Source organism: Pristis pectinata, chromosome 20, assembly GCF_009764475.1.
Source record: "Pristis pectinata isolate sPriPec2 chromosome 20, sPriPec2.1.pri, whole genome shotgun sequence".
Lineage (NCBI taxonomy): Eukaryota > Metazoa > Chordata > Chondrichthyes > Rhinopristiformes > Pristidae > Pristis > Pristis pectinata.
Window position 1 is genome coordinate 30,669,438 of NC_067424.1, and position 22,776 is coordinate 30,692,213.

At 40.1% G+C, this 22,776-nt stretch overlaps 1 protein-coding gene across 5 annotated transcripts in view; it reads left to right on the plus strand.

Annotated features, from left to right (window-relative positions):
• Positions 1–6,664: 6,664 nt before the first annotated feature.
• The window catches only part of LOC127580673 (homeodomain-interacting protein kinase 1-like), a 90,564-nt gene continuing 74,452 nt past the window's right edge, over positions 6,665–22,776 (plus strand). For 4 of the 5 annotated variants that reach the window (XM_052034366.1, XM_052034367.1, XM_052034370.1 and 1 more), the window contains exons 1-4: positions 6,665–7,641; positions 16,075–16,367; positions 20,727–20,861; positions 21,676–22,768. In XM_052034366.1, coding sequence (XP_051890326.1) covers positions 20,855–20,861; positions 21,676–22,768 — 1,100 coding nt within the window. In that variant the 5' untranslated portion in view covers positions 6,665–7,641; positions 16,075–16,367; positions 20,727–20,854. The remainder of the gene's footprint in view (positions 7,642–16,074; positions 16,368–20,726; positions 20,862–21,675; positions 22,769–22,776) is intronic. The other variant, XM_052034368.1, reaches the window with a different exon arrangement.

The following is a 22,776-nucleotide window of genomic DNA, read 5'->3' on the forward strand; positions in this document are numbered from 1 at the left end:
GAAGGGAGGATTTTCATTTTAGGCCAAGGACAGGAAACTGAGACCTGTTGTTTACAATTCCTGTGTCGTTGGGAACTCTGAGTGTGTTCCGGGGGAAAACAGTGTGTGTAGGAGATGTTGTTATGTGCTTGAGCTTGAGCTCAGGATTTCCCAGCTGGAAGGGCAGCTGGCATCATTGTGGAGCACCACCCCACTTGGAGACAGAGTTCCGTATAATAAATGGTTGACCATCGGGAAGAGTAGGAAGAGGTAGCAAGTGTGGGAGTCGTCAGGGTGTGTGGCGCTCTTAAACTGATGCTCGGAATTGGATACTGCTCAGAGTGACAACAACTTGAAGAGTGCAGTCAAGGCTATGGCACTGAAGGGCGAGGAATTGTGCATCAGGGAACAAAATACATAGCAATGTAATTATTATGGAACAGTCCAAAATTAGGAAGGAGAATGGGCATTTCTGTGGGAGTCATCATGAGTCTCACACTGTGTGTTCCCTCCTTGGTGGCAGAGTAATGGGAATCTGACCTTTCTGATGAAGTAACAGAGAAGGTAAGGAATGTAGTGAATGTTGTCTATGTGGATTTTAACAACATTTTTGACGAAGTACCTCCTGAAAGGATAGTTATAAAAGTTAAGGTTCATGCAATAGGTCAGTTGGTGTCAACTTGGATAAGTATTGGCTTAAGGACAGAAAGTAGTGAGTCATTGTCGTGGCCATTTCTCAGACAGGAGGATGCAAATTGTCCCACAAAGGCCAATGCTATGACTTTTTTTTAAAAAGTGTGTAAACAATTAGCATTTTAGAATTCAAAGTAAAATTTCAAAAATAGCAATATCTAACTTGGGGGTGTGGTGGCATGGAATGATGACACTAAATGATTTCAGCAGGACATAGGTGAGCAGAATGGGCGGACAAATGATAAATGGACTTTAGTACAGAGAAGTGTGAAATGGAGTATCTGGCACAAGGCAGGGTGAGAAGCGGTGTTGAATAAAACCAAAAAGATCATCTAGCATCGACCTAGATGCAAATTCAGACACGGCAAAATAGCTGCATACAAACATTTGGGACTGGTACTTAAATTCAAAGAACTGTCCATATACTAGGCTAACAACAATCTGACATAATCATGTTCACCAGAATCATACTTACAGACAACATGATAGACTCCTCCATCATAAAGCCTGCGTGTGTTCTCTCATCTGGCAGAACATACACAGTAGAGGGGACAGTACAGTGGTAGGGAGGTGGAGGGAGTAGTCAGGGGAATCCGCAATATTGGTTTCAGGCTTCATGAAGTCCTATGGCATCAGGGCAAACATAGACAAGGAAACATATTCCTGATTTCCATCTGACATCCTCAGTCAGCTGATGAATAACATTCAGAAGAAGCACTGAAAATAACCAGGGCACAGAAAGTATCTTGGTGATGGAGTTCAGTGTCCATCACCGAGGGTGGGCTGGAGTTCAATGTCCATCACTGAGAGTGGACTGGAGTTCAATGTCCATCACCGAGGGTGGACTGGAGTTCAATGTCCATCACCGAGGATGGACTGGAGTTCAATGTCCATCACCAAGGGTGGGTTGGTGTCACCAGTACGTAGCTGCCAGGCTGTGGCATGTAGTGCGGGAACCAGCACGAGGGATGAGCCTAATTGACCTTGTCCTAACCAACCTAACTGTGGCAGCTACACCTGTCCATTACAGAATTGGTTAAAGTGACTGCTGCACAGCTTTTATGGAGACAATATATCGTCATCACACCAAAGACATCCTCCATCATGTTGTGTTAAATGGGAGAGACTCTGAAAAGATCTGGCAGCTGAAAACTCTGTATCCATTACGCTCCAGAACTACTTCATCTCCAGCCATGTTGCTGCAGTGCAGCTACAAAACCAGCATCTACCCAACCATGTGGAAAATTGCCTTGAATAGGATAAGATTTCTTTATTAGTCACATGTACATTGAAACACACAGTGAAATGCATCTTTTGCGTAGAGTGTTCTGAGGGTATCAGCCTGCAAGTGTCGCCATGCTTCCGGCGCCAACATAGCATGCCCACAACTTCCTAACCCATACGTCCTTGGAATGTGGGAGGAAACCGGAGCACCCGAAGGAAACCCACACAGTCATGGGGAGAATGTACAAACTCCTTACAGACAGTGGCCGGAATTGAACCCGGGTCGCTGGTGCTGTAATAGTGTTACACTAACCGCTACACTACCATGCCTGCCCCTATGTCCATAAGAAACAGTACAAATCCAATTTGTTTAATTACTGTCCAGTTACTCTACTCTTAATCATTAGCAAAGTGATGGAAGGCGCCATTGACATCACCATCAAACAGCATTTATTCTCCAATAACTTACCCACCAATGACCAGTTAGACTTTCACCAGGACCACTTGGTCCAAACATGCACAAAAGAACTAAATTCCAGTGGTGAGGTGATAGTGACTTGACCTTGACAACAAGGCACATGGTGGTGGTGCTGACTGCTGAATAACAAAGACAGGAGTAAATAGGAGGAGACAAATGAAACCTCAACTACCAGAAGATGAAGAAAATACTCAGTGCTGGAGATAAAAGATTGGAATGGTTGATTAAGTGAATTTTCTGAATTTAATGTTGAGTCCTGAAGTTTGCAATGTACCAAGTCAGAAGGTGAGCTGTGCCTCCTTGCGCTTACATTGAGTGTTGTTGGAATAGCTTTGGAGGCCAAACGATGGAGATCACATCCTGAGACTTTGACAAGAGGCAAGGCTGGGTTGGAGCCTACCCTCCTGTCAAAGCTTGCGAGGCCTTTTAAGAGTTTATAAATATTTCTGATGGGGATAGTTAAAAATTATTAAAATGATTTTAAATAATTTTGAAATGATCAATATTTAGAATACATAATATAATTTATTAAAGACATATTAAAGAGCTAAAAAATAATTTAACATATTAAAATAAAGTAAAATTAAAAGTAAACAAATGATGAAACTTCCTTGTGCTTCCCAACATTCTGGTGAGGAATCCCCATTCAAATGAATAATGAGACCTGAAGTAGGATCACAGAGTGGATTCTCCAGCAGGGCCACTTAAGTCCTGGACATACTTATCTGTGAGTGGCTGAACACACAAGTAGTTCCCTCTGGATCCGTTGGCACAGCCAACTCAGTTCAGTCCATAATATCTTTATCAAACTATCCACTGCACATTCGCAGCTGAGCTTGGTGAATGCAGCCTCGAGCATGGAGACACAAGAGACTGCAGATGCTGGAATCTGGAGCAAAAAACTGCTGGAGGAACTCTGGACTGATGAAGAGCCTTGACCTGAAACGTTGACTGTCCATTTCCCATTACAGATGCTGTCTGACCTGCTGAGTTCCTCCAGCATTTTGTTTTTTGCTCCAGTGTCTAGCATCATTGTAAAGAAATAAATCCTGTAAATTTAATGTTTTATTTTAACCACTTATTCATTTTGCAGTGTGCATGGAAGTGTAATGGACTTGATACACTTGAGTCCAACTGATGATACTGCAATGAGTACCTTTTCAGCTGGAGGATCTTATCAAGGCAGTGGTCATTATGGATAAGTTATGCAACATTACTGTTATTGTAGAGGAAAGATGAATGCAAACATGATAAACAGAGTGATCTTTCATCATATTGGGAAATTATTTTCATTTTTGTGGAAATGAATGATTTGAATAACTTTAGAGTGTGTTCCTTTGGGATACAGTGTGGAACTGCACCAAGTTGCATCTGCCTTTGCATTATTCATATCAGGAGCCTCATAGCTTGCCCAAGCTGGAATTGAAGCCAAAAACAGAATTATCAATCTTATTTTAATTCATGTTTAAACATTGAATAAATGCTTAAAATGAAACATACTATTTACAGTACCTGTGAATGAAAGTGATGTGAACAACTTACTGGGGGTCATGGCATCACACAGCACAGAATAGGCCCTTCAGCCCACCACGTCCATACTGACCATCAATTACCTAACCCATTTACCAGAACTTCATCCATGACCTTCTATGCCTTCAAGTGATTGTTGAGGTCCTTAAATGTTGTGAGACTACCTGTCTCCACCACCCACTTAGGCAGAGTGTTCCTGATTACAACCATCCTCTGGGTGAAAAAGTTCTTCCTCAGATCCTCTTCAAAGGCGTACTACTATGATGCAGTACCCTTCTCTGAGGTTGTAACTTTGCAAATGGTAGTCTGCTTTCCTTCTCTTGAAGGGTCTGCAAATATCCAAGCCGGTCAGCCAAGGGAAGCTCCAGCCCTTTGATGGGTCAGCTTTCTGCCATATGGGGAAATATTGAATGTTGTCTGAGAGGCAGTGGTGGGAAGAGAAAATTGACCTCATGAGGGAGGACAGCAAGGCCCAGCTCCTCAACATTAGTGGACTGTTCAGGGGATTGGATAGATCATGGTGTTCTGATCTGTTGTGACCCAAACTACATCACATTGTTTCAGTCTCCAAACCCATATCAAATGTTATCGATACATCCCAAATTATTCCTGCTAGGTCCCATGTTTCTTCAGGTATCTCCATGGAGTCAGGACCTACGTATTTTTGAGCAGGACTGGAGAAGTGTCCGACCATGACAGGTCTCTTTGTCCGTACCTGGATAAACAAAATGGGGACATGAGTGGCTTATCACTCTTCCTGGAGAATATCATTCTGCTTACAGGCAGCCTCTCCTTGTACAATCTAGTGAGTCAGAGGCATCTCGCTACTCTAATAGATCACAGCCTTGACACAAGTGGCAGAAATGAGATCTCTATTAGTATAACACTACATCAAGGCACTAAGACTTGGCATGCCCTCTGCATCAACTTTCCACCACTCGACCTGGTGTAATGGGATAGTCACTGGACCCTTGCACTGAGGTCATGTCAAATCCATATGGAAGCTTTGAGTCCTCTGGACAGTGCCGATGAGTGCCAGTATTTGAGCTGGTGTTAAGTGACACAGTGCGTCTTCTTCATCATCCTTCCACTGAGTCTCCATGCCCTGATGCAACTCCTACTCCTGCTCTTACTTCTCTTCCTCTTTCTCCATTCTTGCTGTTTGAGTTTGTAGTGTGGCAGGAGAAATGTACCCTTCTTGATTTGGTGAAACAAGAAAGCACGAATAAGCAGTGTGCAAAGCAATTTTAGTCAAATGGACCAGGACACATGAGAAAGCTTTGTTTTAAAGTCACACCATAGAATATTGTGTGTGTACAATGGAGCAATAGCTCCGAATACTGTAGCTCTTACCCTGACATACCGTGAGATGGTGATTTTGGCAATGCTCCATGCCACGCTCACTCCTGGAAATGAGAATGTCAGCAACCTCCTGCCACCTATGGCAAATGGCTGGCTTTGGCCTTCTCGTCCTGCCATAGCACACAGCACCTTCCTCCTGACATTAACTCATTCTACAATTCAATGGCTTGGGGCTCTTTCCCTTTCCACTTTACCCCTTCTCACTTCCATTCTGAGTCTGGCTGCCGTGGGGAAATTGCCTCCTAAAGAGACCCAAGCCTTGATGTGATTGTTGCATGGCCAGCTAATTAACTGCTGGCAGTTGCTTGAAACTTACAGGGGAAGTGTTGGGACCTATTTATCTGGAAGCATTTTCCCTCCACAATGCACTCATTGTGATCTAAGATTGGGATCTACTTCCTTGGATCTGATTTGCAGTGGAAACACTGTGCAACAATGTTTTAATGTCCAGTTTCAGATGCGAAGAATAGATGTACTGGAAACCCTTTGACGTTCACGTCAGTATGAATCATCAATCTCTGGCGAAGGATGTGTAAGTGGTGACATGGATTCATTTTGTACTATTCTGTGATCAATAGAATAAAAAAATTCCATGATGTCACATCCCTAGAAAACTAGCAAGACCTGACCAACAGTTCAGAAAAAAGTGACACATCCTCTATAACTTTAACATGGCCATAATGTTTCATAAATTGAACAACAGGTATGCACAACAGTCATTCATTTATATTGGAGGACTCAGATGCAAGTACAGGAAAAAATAAAAAAGGAAAATCAAATATGGATTTCCAGATTAGATGTGGCAGGGAACAGTGTAGATAAGGGTGGGAAGTGAGTTTTGTGTACCTCAAAACACTGATTTTTTTTTTAAATTTTAAAACTATTGCTTTCTGAATGATAATGCCGAACTGAAAAAAACTTTATAATTTTCAGATAAGTTGTTAAAGTTATTGGAGGTTGCATTAAGATAGACACGGAAATGACAGTAGGTAAGTGTGAAACTAAGCCTTGTCTTTTAATGGGCTTTGAGCTTAGAGAAGAGGCATTGGACATGGTTATAGTCAGTATGAAAAGTTCCGGGGAGGTTGAAGGATTAAATGGTAAGGAATGTCACTCTTGATTGCCAAGTCACTACCACTGTCATTCTGTAGGTACTGATTAAATTGTTAAATAGAAATCCCCTGAACTGTTAGAACCGATGAACCTTATGTGATTGAAGTAGATTTTTTCCTCCAGGGGTGTTTTGCCAAGAGTCACATGATGACTTGAATCAAAAGTTGTTGCAACTGCTTGTTTCCCTGCTCTGAGCCAACACTTGCAACATCACAGCCTCCGTCATTGTGCACAGTTGCGTTGGGAAGGTGTGAATAAACTCCAACCCCCACACTGCCCTGCCACCAGTGTCGCACATGCGCACAGCCCGCCCTCTCCGGTCATGACGCCCGCACTCGAAGAGGAGACGGGCGTTCGCCAGAACCAATCAGAGCGGGGGCATTCGGCTGGTGCGGCGGTGGCTGCGGCGCCTGAGGAGGAGGGGGAGAAGGCGGGACTTCCGGCACAACATTCCAAATCGATGTGGTAGGTAATCGGCGGGCAGTTGGTGGCCCCTTGTTTGCGGAGCGAGGAGCCGGCCGGGGGGACCGTTGGCGACGCGCTGAGGAAAACACCGGCGGAGGACGGGGAATGCGAGTCGGCGCTAACGTTTCAACCCTCCCTCCCTCCGTTTTGCCCGAGTCCCCCCTCAGCGGGGATGTTGTGACGCGCCGGTCGGCGGCGCGGCTGCTCCGGATGGTGGCCGCCGTGTGCTGGCTTTCCAGGCGCTGCTGAGCGGGGCGCCCGGGGGGCGCTGACGTCGTGCCCGCGCGCCTACCGCGCGGGGGGGTGGGGGCGCGCACGCAGGCGGGGGCGCGCACGGCCGGGAGCGCAGGAACAAAACAATTGGAGGGATTAGCGAGAGGCCCCCGGAGAGGGAGAGGAGTCGGAGCTCGGAGAGGAGCGAGGCCATGCGGCCTGCCTCGGGCACCCTGCCGCCCCCCGACCTCCGCTGCTTCTGACACCGGCCGCCCCCCACCCTACCCACCCCATCCCTTTCCCCCCCACACCCCCTCCTCCTCTCCCCTCCTCTTTTCCCCCCCCCCCCACCACTACCACCACCACCCTTCCCACTTGTCCTCCGCCACGGACGCTTCGCCTTTAAATCCACAGCAGGGGGAATCCACAGGAGAGGAGGAGGAGGAGGAGGAGGAGGAAGAAGGAGGAGGAAGCGAGCGACATGGTGGGGTCGGGACGGGGCAGTCCGGGCCTTCTGATGGTGTCGCTGGGTGACTGGTGGCACTGACTGACCCCCCCTCCCCACCGCCCAGCACCGCAATCAGGTGAGGTTACTGGGATCTCCAGGGCGACTGGGGTCAGGCGAGCTGCACCTTTTTTCTTCTGCTGGCAGTGGGGTTTGTGTGACACGGGCATTTAAAGTTTTCCCTTTAAAGAGCTTTGCTCGGAGCGTTTTAAAACGGGTTTGTTTGGGGAGGGGGGGGGGGTTGGATGGCCCACATTGAAAGTGCCACATTTGCTGACATCACCTGTGTACTTACTCGCCCCATTCCCCTCTTGTTAGAATTGCTGTGATCAGTTTGGAAAGTTGTTATCGGATTTCTTGAAACATCTTGCCATTTGAAATGGTCGTAAGTGAAAGGAAAGGGTTTTCCCTTCACTGACGCCCCTTTCACAAGTGGAACATAGCTCACTGGTTCATCGGGACTTGAATCTTGGCTGCTGCAACATGCCTTTCTGCCTTTGTTAAAGTATTGGTTTAGTTTGTGGTGCTGTTGTTACTTTTGATAATTGAATCGTTACATTTTTCACACGCTAGATACGGATTTCTATAGGCGCTGTAAGGTATTGATTTTCTGGATAGTGGAGCAGGTAGTGTACATTTTTGTGAACTTTTTTTTCAGTCCATGTATCTAGGCTGAAGATTACATTGGTGCCTTGGTTGAAATTGGTTACACTGCATTGAGCATGCTTCTGATTACCATTTTATTAATCCGATCCATTTAGTTTTGATAGTTTGTTTTCTTGTTCGTGCAAAGAAACCAGGCTGTATTTTATTGTATTTATTCTTTGGTTTAAAGATTAATATTCAGAGCCTTCAGTATTTTAGCTTATGATTTACAGATTATTTTTGACGATTTTGTTCGAAACTAGTGATTCTAGGATTTTAAGGGCGTGGGGGAGTGGGTACAGTAACGCTATTCGTTTCAAGGGCAGCTGTTTGGACTCTCCAGTCAGATATGGCCAGTGCCTGTTACGTGAATAGAAATGTTACTTTGCTTTTATCAACCCATGCTTGAATGCTGTCCGGATCTTGTTGCAACTCCGCATGAGTTGGTTGTAATTGAAAATAAAAATTGAGCAACCATTAGTAAAAACCCCAGTTCTGACCTCAATATATGAAGTCATTCTAACAGCTGAGGGTAGTTGCACCTAGGACCTGGGAGCCATATTGGTATGTCTTTAATTTTTTTTTTAGTTTCTTTTCTGGAGGTTGCAGCCATTAGTGGATTAAGAAGGTCGGGATATGATACTAACCATATTGAAGGTTGAGCAATTTGGGCCATTTTAAAGTAGGATTCACAATATGATGACTATTTTTGATTTGAGAGATGCATACATGAATGAGTTGTCCAATACGTACATTAATTTTAATGAACCAAACAATTTGCATGGCTGTTCACTTGTGATATTGTTGGGCTAATAGTGAGTCTTAAATCTTATTTGTATAATGTCCAACAGAATAAATACATGTACAAGATTTGTGCTTGTACAGTTGCTGCAGGGATATGTTTGTTACTTGTTTTGCATGCAGCTGCAGATCTAAGACATTGAAAGTGGCATACCCATGCAATGTAAAATAAACATAGTTACCATTTATATTTGACTGTTAGAAAGCCAGCTAATTTGTATAATGACCCTGCCTCAAAGTCTAGTATAAACTGTTCTGGTTTAATGTATGTTTACAATGTTGCATTGCATTTTGTCCTTTGGATGTATCTTAGCTGGATTTACAAATCTAGTGAGCTAGGGAGCCCCATGTTTGACGGGCATTGTAAGTGGTGTTGGAACGTCTTGGTTTAGGAGAAAAATATGCTAGTCTTTCCACTACTGCTATTTGGGGGATACATGAATGAAGGCAGGGATTGGTTCAGTCTGCCTGTGATGTCCCTTGCGATCTAGTGGCCTCAATATTAATTATGGCACAGGTAAAGAGTGAGTTCCTGGGCAGGGTACGAAGGTGAAGAGAGCACATTAGTAAAGGAACAAATGGGGAGGGGGGAGTGCTGTTTGAGTGCTTCTAGATGAATAATTGCAAATTGAAGGATCGCAATTGAGATAATGAATCTGTTCAATGTCTTGGGAAGCAACTAAGTTGTATGCATGCCTGCGGAGTGCAAGTTTCTATCAAAAAATGTATCTAGTAAGCTGAGCAAGTTAACACTTCTGATATTGCATTAATTTGATATGTAATACTCTTGCAATGCACTTACAATACAATAGCAGCAGTGGTGCCTTTGGAAAATTACTAGTGTCAGTTTACCCTGTTATGAAGGTAACAGTCCCTGTCTGGGTCAGCATTTATCAGTTGAGATGCGTTGTTGAGGCAGTTTGATTCTTTTTAAATTGGTAAAAATTGAGAAGCTTATTTCTACACTGTTTGTACATTATCAGAACAAATGGAGATTGTAGGCCATAGTGCCTGCAGGCATTTTTTCCCAAATGCAGTTTAGTAATAAATACAGTATTAAAATCAGTACTTTTTTGTTTATTATGAAGGTTGTACTGCCTTTTAGGTTTTTAATCCAAGTTCCTTTTGGAGATTGGAAGTTTGGCTGGTGGAATGTGAATGTAGAATTTAACCAGACTTTTGGCCTGCGTTATAGCAACAGCTTTTGATCTGGTGTTTTTCAACTCTGAACTGAATCCCTCAGGATTTCAGAGCCATATTTAACCTCAAGCTGCTTATTATTTCAACTGCATGTGGCATCTTATGCATGAACAAAATACTTATTGAGCAAAATAGAATTACACCTGCAGATCTATTTTGAAATGGAAGTGTTCATTTACATAGTTATAGATCTAACTCGCTAAGCCATTTGGATAAAGTTAAAAATTTTTAAGGTGAACAGGATGCTTTCTCTGAATAAATAATCAAAATATGAATATTTGAATATTAATCTACCAATCATTACTGATTTTATTTATTAGATCATTATGTAAATGACTAAGTAAATTTAACTATACCAAGTCAAAGCCAGTGCATACCTATCTGTGTTGTTAGCAATAAATTAGAGTCAGTTAAACTCTTCCAGCAAATACGTTGAGTGTTGAAGTTACAATGAGAACATTAACTTTTGATATGTTTTCCACTTGGATTGAAATAGAAACTTTGTTATAGTTTGTCAGGGGGAACTGGTGTATAGCTTTAGTTTCCAGCCTTAGGAATTTTAATGGTTAGATTTTATCCTTGCAAGGTTTAAATTAGCGTTTTGAAGTTCTGCTTTGAACACATCCTAGATTGTGGAAATAATCTTGGTATATGGATTGTGGTTACATGTTGGTTTTCTATCGTAGTATATAAAGCATTTTTTGTGAGCTTGGGCTTGCATTTGGGAAAATCTGAATACAGTCTCTTATAGTATGTAGACTATAATTACACAAGTTAGAAATTCTCTGTAAGGGAATCTTCCCTGTACCATTGGTGATCTGTAGTGGAACTCTCAGCACAATAATGTGCAAGATATTTAAGTTTGTTGTGGGTTATTAGGCCACTTATGACATCAATAATCTGGCAGAGTTCAGTTGTACATTGTCAGCAGAGCTTTGCTGTGCCACTTTATCTATTTAAAGGAGCTTCTCAAATTTTAAGCTGTACTTAAGCTCTATATTCCAAATCTTTTGACTATCTTATGTAAAATATACTGGACAAGTTGGACAACTTTCTTGGATATTGGGGCTGCCTAAGAGGATGGTTTATAAATTCGTTGTGGCTTTTGAGCAATTTGTTGAAAGGGGGAAAATCACCTCTGCTGTATTGTCTGTACAAAGGTGATTGCTTGAGGCTTTCAGTAATAGGTCAAAGCCATTGAGGATGTTTTGATATGGGCTATTACAGCAGGGCAAAACTGTTTATAGTCAATTTATGGTTGGTACCTGTGGTTTGGAGCACAGGGAACTTTATCTAAGATTGGTTAAAACTTCCTATGAAGTAGGCTGGAGTGGAAACTATTATTTATCTCATTTGACTTCCTCTTGTTTTTAAATGGTACCAGTATTGATTTCTGTTGGTTCCAGATGATTAATCAAGGGAATTTATTGTCACTGTTCTTATTGTAGAGGAGGAACTGAAAAGTCTTTATGAATTCCAAATAGAAAAGGCATCATGGTTCAGCATTTACATAATTTTGTTTATCAAGTACACAAAGTCTGTTTCATTGTGAAATATTACAAAGTATTTGGTAAGTCTAATTTGATTTAATTCATGTATATAGGACTAGGGCTTGCTTTTATACTGTCTTTGTTTCAGAATGGTTAAGGATGGTTAACTTGCTTGGAGAAAATATGCACTTTTTAAAAATAAAAGTTACCACTTTGCTGGAAAATATCTTCTGGTCTTGTGTAAAATTCGTTCTGTATTCCCACGGGAGCAAACAGTCAATACTTTATTCATGTACACTACATTGAATTTTTGTTAATCTGTGGGAGGGAGGAAATTGCAGATATTGATCAACTGATTTTTTTTTTCTGATGTGCAGGATTCAAGTACAGCCACCAAGCAGAGCCTTTTATTATCTTGGATTTTAGCTCTACTATTGTAACACATTTTTTACACTTGTTATTTGATTTGCATTCATAGTTGTGTTCTTGCTGATAATTATATTGAAAGCACAAGTGGTATGGTGTATGATTATGATATCAACTTGGTCCCCTATCATTTTTGTAATGCATTATACAAGGAAACTGCAGAATACTGCACCAAAAAAAGACACTTGGAAAGGAACACTAGAAGAATTCCTTGCAACCCTCAACCTTGCTGTATAAACACTCAGAAGCAAGGTACATACTAACTCGAAGATGGAGTCACTTCACCTTTATTCCATCTTCTGCTTGTATTTTGTTTAATCTAGTATTTTTGTACAAACTATGCTGATGACCTAATTGAGGAGGAACTGGGTGGGAGTTGTTGATAACCTTGTGTATGTTCAAAGCTGCATGCAAAATTTGTGCAAAAATATTTATCTTTGTCACCATTCTCAGAAGCTTTGTTAAAAATTACTGAAATGTTATGAAACACTTGGTTAACTAGAGGTCATTGTGCTAATTTGCTAACTGACCAGTGATTTACAAATAATGTTAATTGAGAATTGATGGCTTTCTCTTCTGCAGTTTAAGGTTTGGTAATTTATGTATCGTTGGTACAGGTTCAAGAATGGAAGTTAAATTGCATCAGTGACCTTAGCATTGTTGATTCAGATCTATAGTGTTGGTATCTTAATCTTCCAAATGTTTGCCTGTTCAATGTCTGCACTACTGTTTAAGGTAACATTTAATATTTCCATTGAATTTGGGTAATCCCATTCAAATCTCTTGATACTCTGTTTTTGAGGGTTATGTTTTTGTAACACCTTTTGTAGTAAATTCTGAATGGAAGATCTGCAGCAGTCTTTTTGTTATGACATGGAGCTTGGATTGCTGTCAAGCAAAAGTAATTGTGTTGGTGATATAATCAGATAAAGTGTATAAATTTCTCAGTCCTTAATGTATAGTTATAAAAGTTTCATAAATGATGTTTTTGAGTACACCTGTATAATTTATCAGCTTTTGTTTTGCATTCATTGTTTTATGATAACCATTCAGTAAGATTTAGAATGCAGGAGATCCCAGATTACATAAGGGTTCCATTCCTGAGAAATGGTCGGAAACTGAATTTTCTGTAAGTCAGAAATGAATATTTTCCCCCAAATTGTAAAGTGAAATCTTTAGACTTGTCAGCCCTTAGGAATTGATTTGAAAAGAGTAAGAGTGTGAAAGATCAGTGTAGGAGATATAAGTTGTTACCAGCAAGTGAAGTGTGACAAATGTTTGTTTGTTTGAATGCAGCCCAGGTAGAGGAGTGGGTGGGAGCTGATCTCCTAATCAACGAAGAAACTATTGGCAGCTTCATTAAAGGTGGTGCATACAAATGAGAGATGGTGTGGGGTTCATAACGTTTGATCTTGCCTGAAGGAGAGTTTGGAGAAGGCATTGGCTTTTTTTGTGGGTCATCTCTGCATGCCTTCCAGATGAAGTTATTATACCTGAGAGCAGAATTTGCAAAGTTGGATTTTCATCAGCCATGTCTTCCAATATTGTTTGTGTGTCTCTGTCCCCAGCTTGAATTGTTCAAGATAATACATATAATAGATAATATTGGCAAAATAATTTTGCTCCCAGTCTACCTCAGGAAACCTCTTCAACCCAACTCTCTCAATGTTTTTGTAGCTGACCAATGACAACTGCTTTAGAAACATGGTAAAGCCTTGGTCAAAGGCATCCATATTGCTGTATGCTGTTTGGTAAAGGCCAACACTCTGTGGCTGGTATTCTTGGGTAGGAGGTCAGTGAGTGTGGATCAGAGATTTGGGCCCATTATATGCACTATATGGTTGAAATTCAGCTGTTGATTTCTCTGTTGGGAGTATTTCAACTGTGTCCCACTGGCACTAAAGATGTGTCCTTTTTGCCATAAGTGAGGACAATTTACTGTTTATAGTTCCATTCATTTGGAAGACATTGTCTTTTTTAAAAGCTATACTATTAAGTATAGAAGTTGATAAAAATTAAGGTGTTTGAGTTTCAGCAAAGTATATTAGTTTGCAAAGATTAAAACTGTTATGTTTTCCTGTAATGCACCTCTGTTGTTTTAGGTTGTTAGAAAATATAACACTGCATTTTAGACCAGAGGATGGGGGCTACCTTATTCTTAATTTATTTTTCTTCATTTGATAAAATTGGAAGATTATGTGGCACATTAACGAAGCTTGATTGCTGTCAAAATGTTCTCCTACAGTGTGAATTAATTTTGTTGCATGCATCTTTTTTGATGTGGCAGTTGACTTATTAAGAAGGCTGGATTGCTTGTATTCAAAAATTCATAAATAGTCACAATAAGTTGCAGAAGGTGTTTTGGCACATGCACAGTCAATGCAGACTTTGCCAGCTTAGTTGAGAATTTCTTGTGTTCCATTAGAAGCACCATATAAAACTATCATTTAGTCAATACTGGTATTCTGGGATAATGTATATTCAAGAGAATTGGTTATGCATAATTCCTATGCTTATGGTCTTTCTGGTGTTCCCAGTTATAAATGCTGTAAACAACTTTAATCAGTACAGCCCTTTGGCTACTGTGGGTGTGTCTGAAATGTTAGTAGGTAACATAGAGGCTAACATTGTAATTGTTCACCTGCTTTTTCCATCCCAATCAGAAATTTACAGCAGAGTTATGCAGTTCACTTTGTCCTTTGTTAAGAATGCTTTTGAGTCTAAACTTACTTCTCAGGTCTTGTTGCATAAATTTGTAGGTTATGCCACATTAAATGCTCAACTAAGAACTTTTAAAATCTGAACAGAATTCTGCCTCTTCCATTCTTTTAAGACTCTTTATTCAGATCACCACCACCACCCTCTTAAATTGGGGGGGGTTGGGGGGAGGAAATCCGATCAACTTCCTCTAATCCTTTTAAACCCATGTGACCCATTGAATCTTGTCTTGTTGAGATTCCAGCTCGCCCTTCCTAGCATTAATTTTTATTTTAGATACCGTTAATGCCTTTGACTCCTTTACATTGGTTGATAGTTTGATCCAAAGACTCATTCTTTAAATAATTTCTAATATTTAATTGTTGGTTGAGCTTAATTGGCATTCAGTCTTTGATCTGGAAAGTAATAGGTCTAAATGAATAATCTAGATTGACGTGATGGTATTGATAGAGGCAGATATTGTGCTTTAGAAGAGATTACACCAGGGCCCTGTCAATTTATTTTAGTGGTTGTGGTGATTCATAAAGGTTCCATGATACTTGCCAACAAGAGAAGGGATTTCTCTGGTATTCTGGTGAAAAGTTTCTCATTTCACCACCACCATACAAAATGTTAGTTCATTTGCGTCATTATGCTTGTGGGCTTTTTTTCCCTTGAATTCCTCTGAGTTATATCACCATTAAAAATGGAACTATTGGCCATCCCTTTTCTCACCCTTGCCATTCAACAGCTAACCAATGAGCAGCTTTTTTTAATTTGAAATTATATTTATCAATACCTTGGACTGTGGTGAGAATGTGTGATTTTTGAGTATAATACCTAGGGAAAAAGTTCGTGGCCTGAGTATATAGTTATTTAAAATAATCTAGGGTTCAAGTAGTGAAGGAAATTTGATGTGCAGCTTCCTGATTTTTGGATTCTCTCATTTAATATTTGTATGCTTTTAAAAAAAAAAGAGAATTTTGTTGTTGTGAGCAAACTCTTCAAGGAGAGAGCTGAGTTGGAAGGAAAGCATAAGTGATTTATGAGCTATTGGAAAATTGCACCAAGGCTTGTAATTGTACGTAAATATACATGCAAATTTGCCTTGAAAAAATAACTATTGAACAGTATGGAAAAGTACTTCACAGTGCACAAGGAAGTGGTTATGTGACTTAAGAATGAATCATCTTTCTTTTACCTAATGTAGAATTTATCAATTTTTAATAAAGATTTCCTTTTGTTCTATGCAGGTTTCTACTGGAAAGTAGGGCAGATTGATCTTGGTGACTTCAAGAGAAGTGTGAGGAATTTGAAGTAACCTTTGTTGTTGTGGTGCCATCATTTATGGTGAAGGAACTTGCTATTATTTGAAAGGAGGAGAGGTTGCTTAAATAAGAAGCTATCGGTGGAGTTGGAAATTTGCTGTGGGGGGAAGAACGTGCTGGGAGAACACTGGCTGGAGTGCAAAGAAAGTCTGTTTACTAACTGCATTGTGAGAAGAGCTGCTGGTGGAGTGTGCTGGCATAATTGCTGCTTCTACAAGGTGGGTTTGCCTTTAACGTTTCTTTTCATTGTGTATTTCAAGGTGACTTGTGTTAATATAAAGATGGTCAAAACCATGGCTAGAAACGGAAAAAGGAATTTACGGGAACTACACAAGAATTGAATGTTGTGCGTTGATGATAAACAACTGCACATAATAACATGGTGACTGTAGCTAGGGAATGCTTTCATACATTGAGAGTTATGTATACCAAAGTATTACCCTTCACCTTTGTAATTTTATGTACCTTTTATATAGGAATATTCCAATGCTTTTCTTGGGTCAAGTGTTACATCTGAAGGCAACTTTGTCTTAGTCCATTTGGACAGTACTTTTAGATCACCTGATGAATTAAAGGTCAGAATGGCTATTTTAAGCATAGCACCCAAATAGACTGAGGAATTATCAGTATGTCTGTAAGCTCTGTTGGTTAAATGGTTGAAATGAAACAGAAAATGCTATCCATACAGAGCTGAATTAAGAGCATGTCCAAACTCTGGACCTTGTTGTCTGCAGCTGTGTCAATACTTCCATTTTCTCTTTCCTTTTTTAATGTTGAGGTCCTGAAGGTTTAAGGGAAAAATACTGTTATGGTTCTGTTGTATTATAATATCATGACATGTAGTAGTATTTGCTGCTAATACTATATCTAAATAAATGGATATTTTGCCATACGCTATCCCAAGCTGAAATTAGTTTTAAGACTAAGTGGTATGCAGCTAATGGGTTAGCAAAACAAAAATGCTTTGATACACCAAAGCTTTAGGGAAACCCTTTCAGTTTAGAGGGACAAAATTCTGTTAAGTGAAGGACTAATTCTGCTAAACTTTGCAGCTGTTCATACTAGTTCTGCCTCTATTGCAATTTGTATTAATACCCTCTAAAATTTTCAGAATAATATATTCTGTTAATTTTAACCTTTGTGTAATTTTTTTTTGTGGATGCACTGTAAATGGTTTATCTGGAGTTCTAAGATTGTTCCATGGTCTCGCATTCTGGGTAGTCATTATTTGAAGGGTATCCTTTTATTTCCACTCTGAGTCATGGAGAGATACAGCATTGAAAGAGGTCCTTTGGCCCACTGAGTCCTTGCTGACCAAACATCTATTTGCACTAATTGTACATTGATCCCTATTTCTTTGATATTTTTACCACATTATGATAAACTCCTTCCAGATTTTACCACTCAACCTACATACTAGGGGCAATTTACAGTGGCCAATTAACCTACAAACTTGCACATCTTGGATGTGAGAGGAAACCATAGCACTTGGACGAAACCCATATGGTCACGGAGAGAATGTATACTCTCAGCACCCGCGGTCGGAATTCTTCTGGGTCTCTGGCATTGCGTGGCAGCGGCTCTCCTCGCTGTGTTACTGTGCCGATCTTCAATTGTTTCCTATGCTTGCAGAATGGCCACTTTTTTTTATCATTTTGTTTTATGTAATACTTGTATGTGAAACTTTGCCTGATGAAAATTCATATTAGTGATGGTCATTGATGCTACTATAACTGATCCCACAATGACAGCGAGGAAAAGCTAATTTGATTATTTAGAATGAATTGTTTATCTATTATGTACTGACTCTCCTTAACCAGCTCATTCATGTTATCACTGGTAATTTCTTCCTTTTAAACTCGTTTCATCTCTTTTGAGTAAAACAGTTGCTTTTTAATCCTTTGTTATTCATGGATGATTTTGAAGTTCATAGTGTTGATTCTTCAACTCCCTACACCTGGCACCAGTCAGATGGTACATCTGGAATAAAATGCAGTTTATAGGCTTGGGAGCAATGCACTTGTCAAAGGCCATTAATTTACTGTAGGTTCTGGCCTTGGTAAAAGTCTACAAATACTTCCACTGATGTAGAATTCCGAGACCAGGAACCAGTGTGTTTTGGAAGCAGTGGTTAGCACCGTTGCCTCACAGCTTCTGGGGGAGCAGGTTCTATTCTGACTCTGGGTGCTGCCTGTGTGGAGTTTACATGTTCTCCCTATGAATATATAGGTTTATCCTTGTGGCTTCCACTTCCTCCCACATCCCAAAGATGTGCATGTTGATAGGTTAGTTGGCCACTGTAAATTGCCCGTAGTGTAGCGAACTGTGTCCTTAGGGTGGCAGGCAAGAAAAGTGGGAGGAGGTGAGGGCTGTAATTGGACTGATGGGATTGTTCTGAGAGCTGGCATAGACTCGATGGACTGAATAGCCTCTTGTGTCATGAAATAACTACATGCCTAGCCACCAGGCTTGGGGCTTCCATTCAGGGTGGGATAGGGTATGTCCAATGGATCTTGGTGATAACATTTTGAAATGCCTCCAGGTTCTGCAGTTGTATGACTATATCCAGGTGAGAGAACAAAAATGTTCCCCCTCAAGCTAATTTGGATATCCCTGCTCATTGTGCACTCAATTCAGGTGCAGGATCTCTGCCCCTCTTCCATTTACCACTTTTCACCTCAGGAAGGCTGGTAACCTCAAATTGGAAAGGGACACAGACCCAACATACTTAGTCTCTTGTGTCTAAACACATTTTATTAAATAGCATACTTGTTAAATACTGGAAATAAACTGCAAGTATTTTTAATTTCTTGTATTTCCTGTTACTTTCTGGAATCCTATCAAACTTGTACAAGGCTGACAATAATATAAGTTTAAACTTCAGTTTAAATCATTATTTTAAAATATGGTTAAATCCCCAGAAATTTCCCTTTCAGAGGTATATATTCTATTTTGTAAATCTCAAATTATATCTTCATAACTATGCTACACTGCAGATTTACCAGTAACTTTTCCAATCAATTTGCTGATTAATTTCTTCTGGGTTAACCTTGTTCGTACTTCCAACTGTCTCACATATATTTAAAAATGTATTTTCTTGTAATATTTTGTAATATTTCTTTAAGACTGTATTTACTTGTTTTAAGGTTAATACTTCCATTTTTTTTGAAATGGAGAAAGAAAATGCTGAAAGTACTTGGGTCAGGCAGCATTAGAAGTGAGAATGAGAGAGAAAACATTTCAAATCGATCACTTTGAACTGGAACAATTAAAGTTCATCAGCCTGAAACATTTATACTCCCAATCCACAGATGCTGCCTCACCTGTTAAGTATATCTAGCATTTTGTCCTTATTTCAAATTTACAGCATCTACAGTTTCCTTTAACAATTTTTGGTTACTGAAAATTGGTTGAAAACATTGCTTTGTAAAATTATCTCAATGGCCTGAGTAAAGCTAATGCCCTTATGGTGTTAGCTTTACCCATTATACATAACGATTTAAATCTCATTAATCTACCTTGTTCCTTTTGTACCTCTTTTTGGTGCATGAATTATTCCAGCCAAGCAATCCATAAAATGTTCTCAACTGAAACTTTCTTCCTTGCAGAAACTTAATTAATCCTTCTGGGTTTTCTGAGTAGTTATATCTTACTAACTTTTTCTCCAACATTGGACGTTTAGAATTTGAATACTGTAAATATGATTTGTGGTAAGTCATTGATACTGTGCATATTTCTAAATGAAGATGTACCCTGAAGTTTATGAATAACTAGCTAACTGTGTGTTGGTGGTTAAAATTACAATTGGCGAGAATTAAATATGAAAATCAGAACTGATTCCAGTATGATGTGGAATGGAACTCTGACTGCATTCTCCAGGGCATTTCATGTAGATTTTGTTACAACGTCACATTATTGGATTCGGACCACATTTATAGTGTGACATCATCTTGGTGAAGCAAAGCTACTATATTCTGGTAATCCAGATTTGCTGTGAAAAGATTAACTGAAAAATCTGACAGTAAGTCAAATGTTTATTCTAGCTAGATCATTGCATTTTTGTTGTGTAGTACTAAAGTACAGGAGGAAGTCTTCTTGGACAGTATCAGAGAAGGTAGTGGGCATTTTGTCCATGTCAATTTTTCATAAGTTTTAATTTGTTTTGAGATGGGTATGAGAGTGATTAAAAGAAATACAACCCTTTACAAAAAGAAAAGTACTACATTTCTATTGATTTATAAAACTTTCCCGTCTGTTTGACTTATGGCTGCATAAGAATATCATCCATTCTTAATGTGTGAATCTAATTGTGGGGGAGGTGAGGCAGCATTCTATGGTCATAGCCCTGACATTTACGTACATGTGCTTTCCAGTAAAGGTCACTTGAAAAATTTCTGTCCCTGCTGTATGATGCTGAAATCTATTGTAACTGCTCAACAACTGTCCTCCCTTGCAGTTAACAAGCTCATTGCTATTCAGTTCTTGCTTTGTATGATTCAGTTCTACTCCACATGGTACATATATAACTAAATAGCAAAAGTTTATTTTTCTTTTCTCCTGCTCTTTCTTTTGCACAGTTTTCTCACCGCTAAGGATACTGCCTCCAGCTGAGTTATGACTGCTCGAGTGCTGGCAGGGCAATGGTACCTCAACCAAGTAACCACCCTTCATGTGTGAGCTTAAACAATGATTGGCAGCGGGCTGCATGACAGGTGGGGGCAGCACATCTGATTTCAATTTCATCTTTAGTAGATGCCCATGCACAGGCATTTTTTGACAGTAGTCATTGGTTAGGAGTTGGAAGCAGGAAGCCCAAATTTTTGATTGCGCTGCTATGGTTTAGAACATTTAGGTCAATTCCAGCACCCACCCTGATTTAGCTGAGAGCTCCCTGCAAAGCTGAAAGTGGATATCAGACCTTTCTTTAGAACTCAGTGCTACCTCCAATCTTGTTTGGCACATATTACTTCTAAATGTGAGAATTCTACTGTTATGGTTACAATTGTATACTTTTAAAAGTAACCCTAGGTAAAAATCCATGGGTTGTACTCAGAATTTGTGTTACTAAAATATGAAACACATATTTTGCTTTGTGCTCTATTGACATTTGTCAGGGCAAAGCAATACTTCATTAAGGAAATTCTTTGTTTTTTTTGGACATAAATTTTAGGAGTTGAAAATCTATTTGCATAGTAAATGTTCAATGTTAAATACTATTTGCTGTATATTTGGATTTATGGAAAGGAATGTTTCCAAAAGTTTGAACATGTCCATTTTTCATAAGTTTTAATAGAGTGAAATGCTGTTTTTTATAAAATGTCAGCAGAGTAAATGCTTCCATTCTGTCTGAAACACCATGATAACTCTTGTCTGGTCTATGATTGCTAGTAAGCAGGAGATGGTTGTTTTTGTGTTTAATTTTAAGGAATGTTCTTTTCAAACCTTTGAACTGCATATGTTTGTGTATACCCACACAGCTCTGGTGCAACCAGTGAAGCTTATAAATATGTCTTTTTCTTTTGATAGGTATGGCCTCTCAACTGCAAGTGTTTTCACCAATGTCAGTAAAGTCCAGTGCCTTTTGCAGCGTGAAGAAATTGAAAGTGGAGCCCTCCAATTGGGATGCAACGGGACAGAGCTGCACTGTAAAACATTACAATCAGAGCAAAAATCCACCAGTGACTCAAGGACAAGCAAATCTGCCCCATCAGGCATCGAACAGTGTAGTAGTTTATGACCAGAGTTTGCACCTCACTACCACTTCTGGGCTGATCCCAGTTACAAGTGCTGACAGTGGGGCCTGTACAGCAGCACTGTCTGTGGGGTCTTCGAACGGAGTGCAGAGTTTGACACGCAGAAGCACAGTGACACTGTTGGATACCTATCAAAAATGTGGGCTGAAGAGAAAAAGTGAGGAGATTGAAAGTAGTGGCAGTGTGCAAATAATTGAGGAACACCCACCTCCGATGCTTCAGAACAACACTGGCAGGACTGCGGTGGGTACTACTGCCACCACCACATCAACTGTAACTTCAAAGAATGGCAGTTCCACTAATGAAGGGGATTATCAGCTGGTACAGCATGAAATACTTTGCTCAGTGACCAGCAGTTATGAGGTGTTGGAATTTCTTGGTCGTGGCACTTTTGGACAGGTGGTGAAATGCTGGAAAAGGGGCACCAATGAAATTGTGGCTATCAAGATCTTGAAAAACCATCCCTCCTATGCACGGCAAGGGCAGATTGAAGTGAGCATTTTAAATCGATTAAGCACTGAAAATGCTGATGATTACAACTTTGTTCGATCCTATGAGTGTTTTCAACACAAGAATCATACTTGCTTAGTTTTTGAGATGCTGGAGCAGAACCTCTATGACTTCCTTAAACAAAACAAGTTCAGCCCTCTGCCATTGAAATATATTCGACCAATTCTGCAGCAGGTGGCCACAGCTTTAATGAAACTAAAGAGCCTTGGTCTAATCCATGCAGATCTGAAACCAGAGAACATCATGCTTGTGGACCCTACCCGGCAGCCTTACAGGGTGAAGGTCATAGACTTTGGTTCAGCCAGTCATGTTTTAAAAGCAGTTTGTTCCACATATTTGCAGTCTCGATATTACAGGTTAGTGT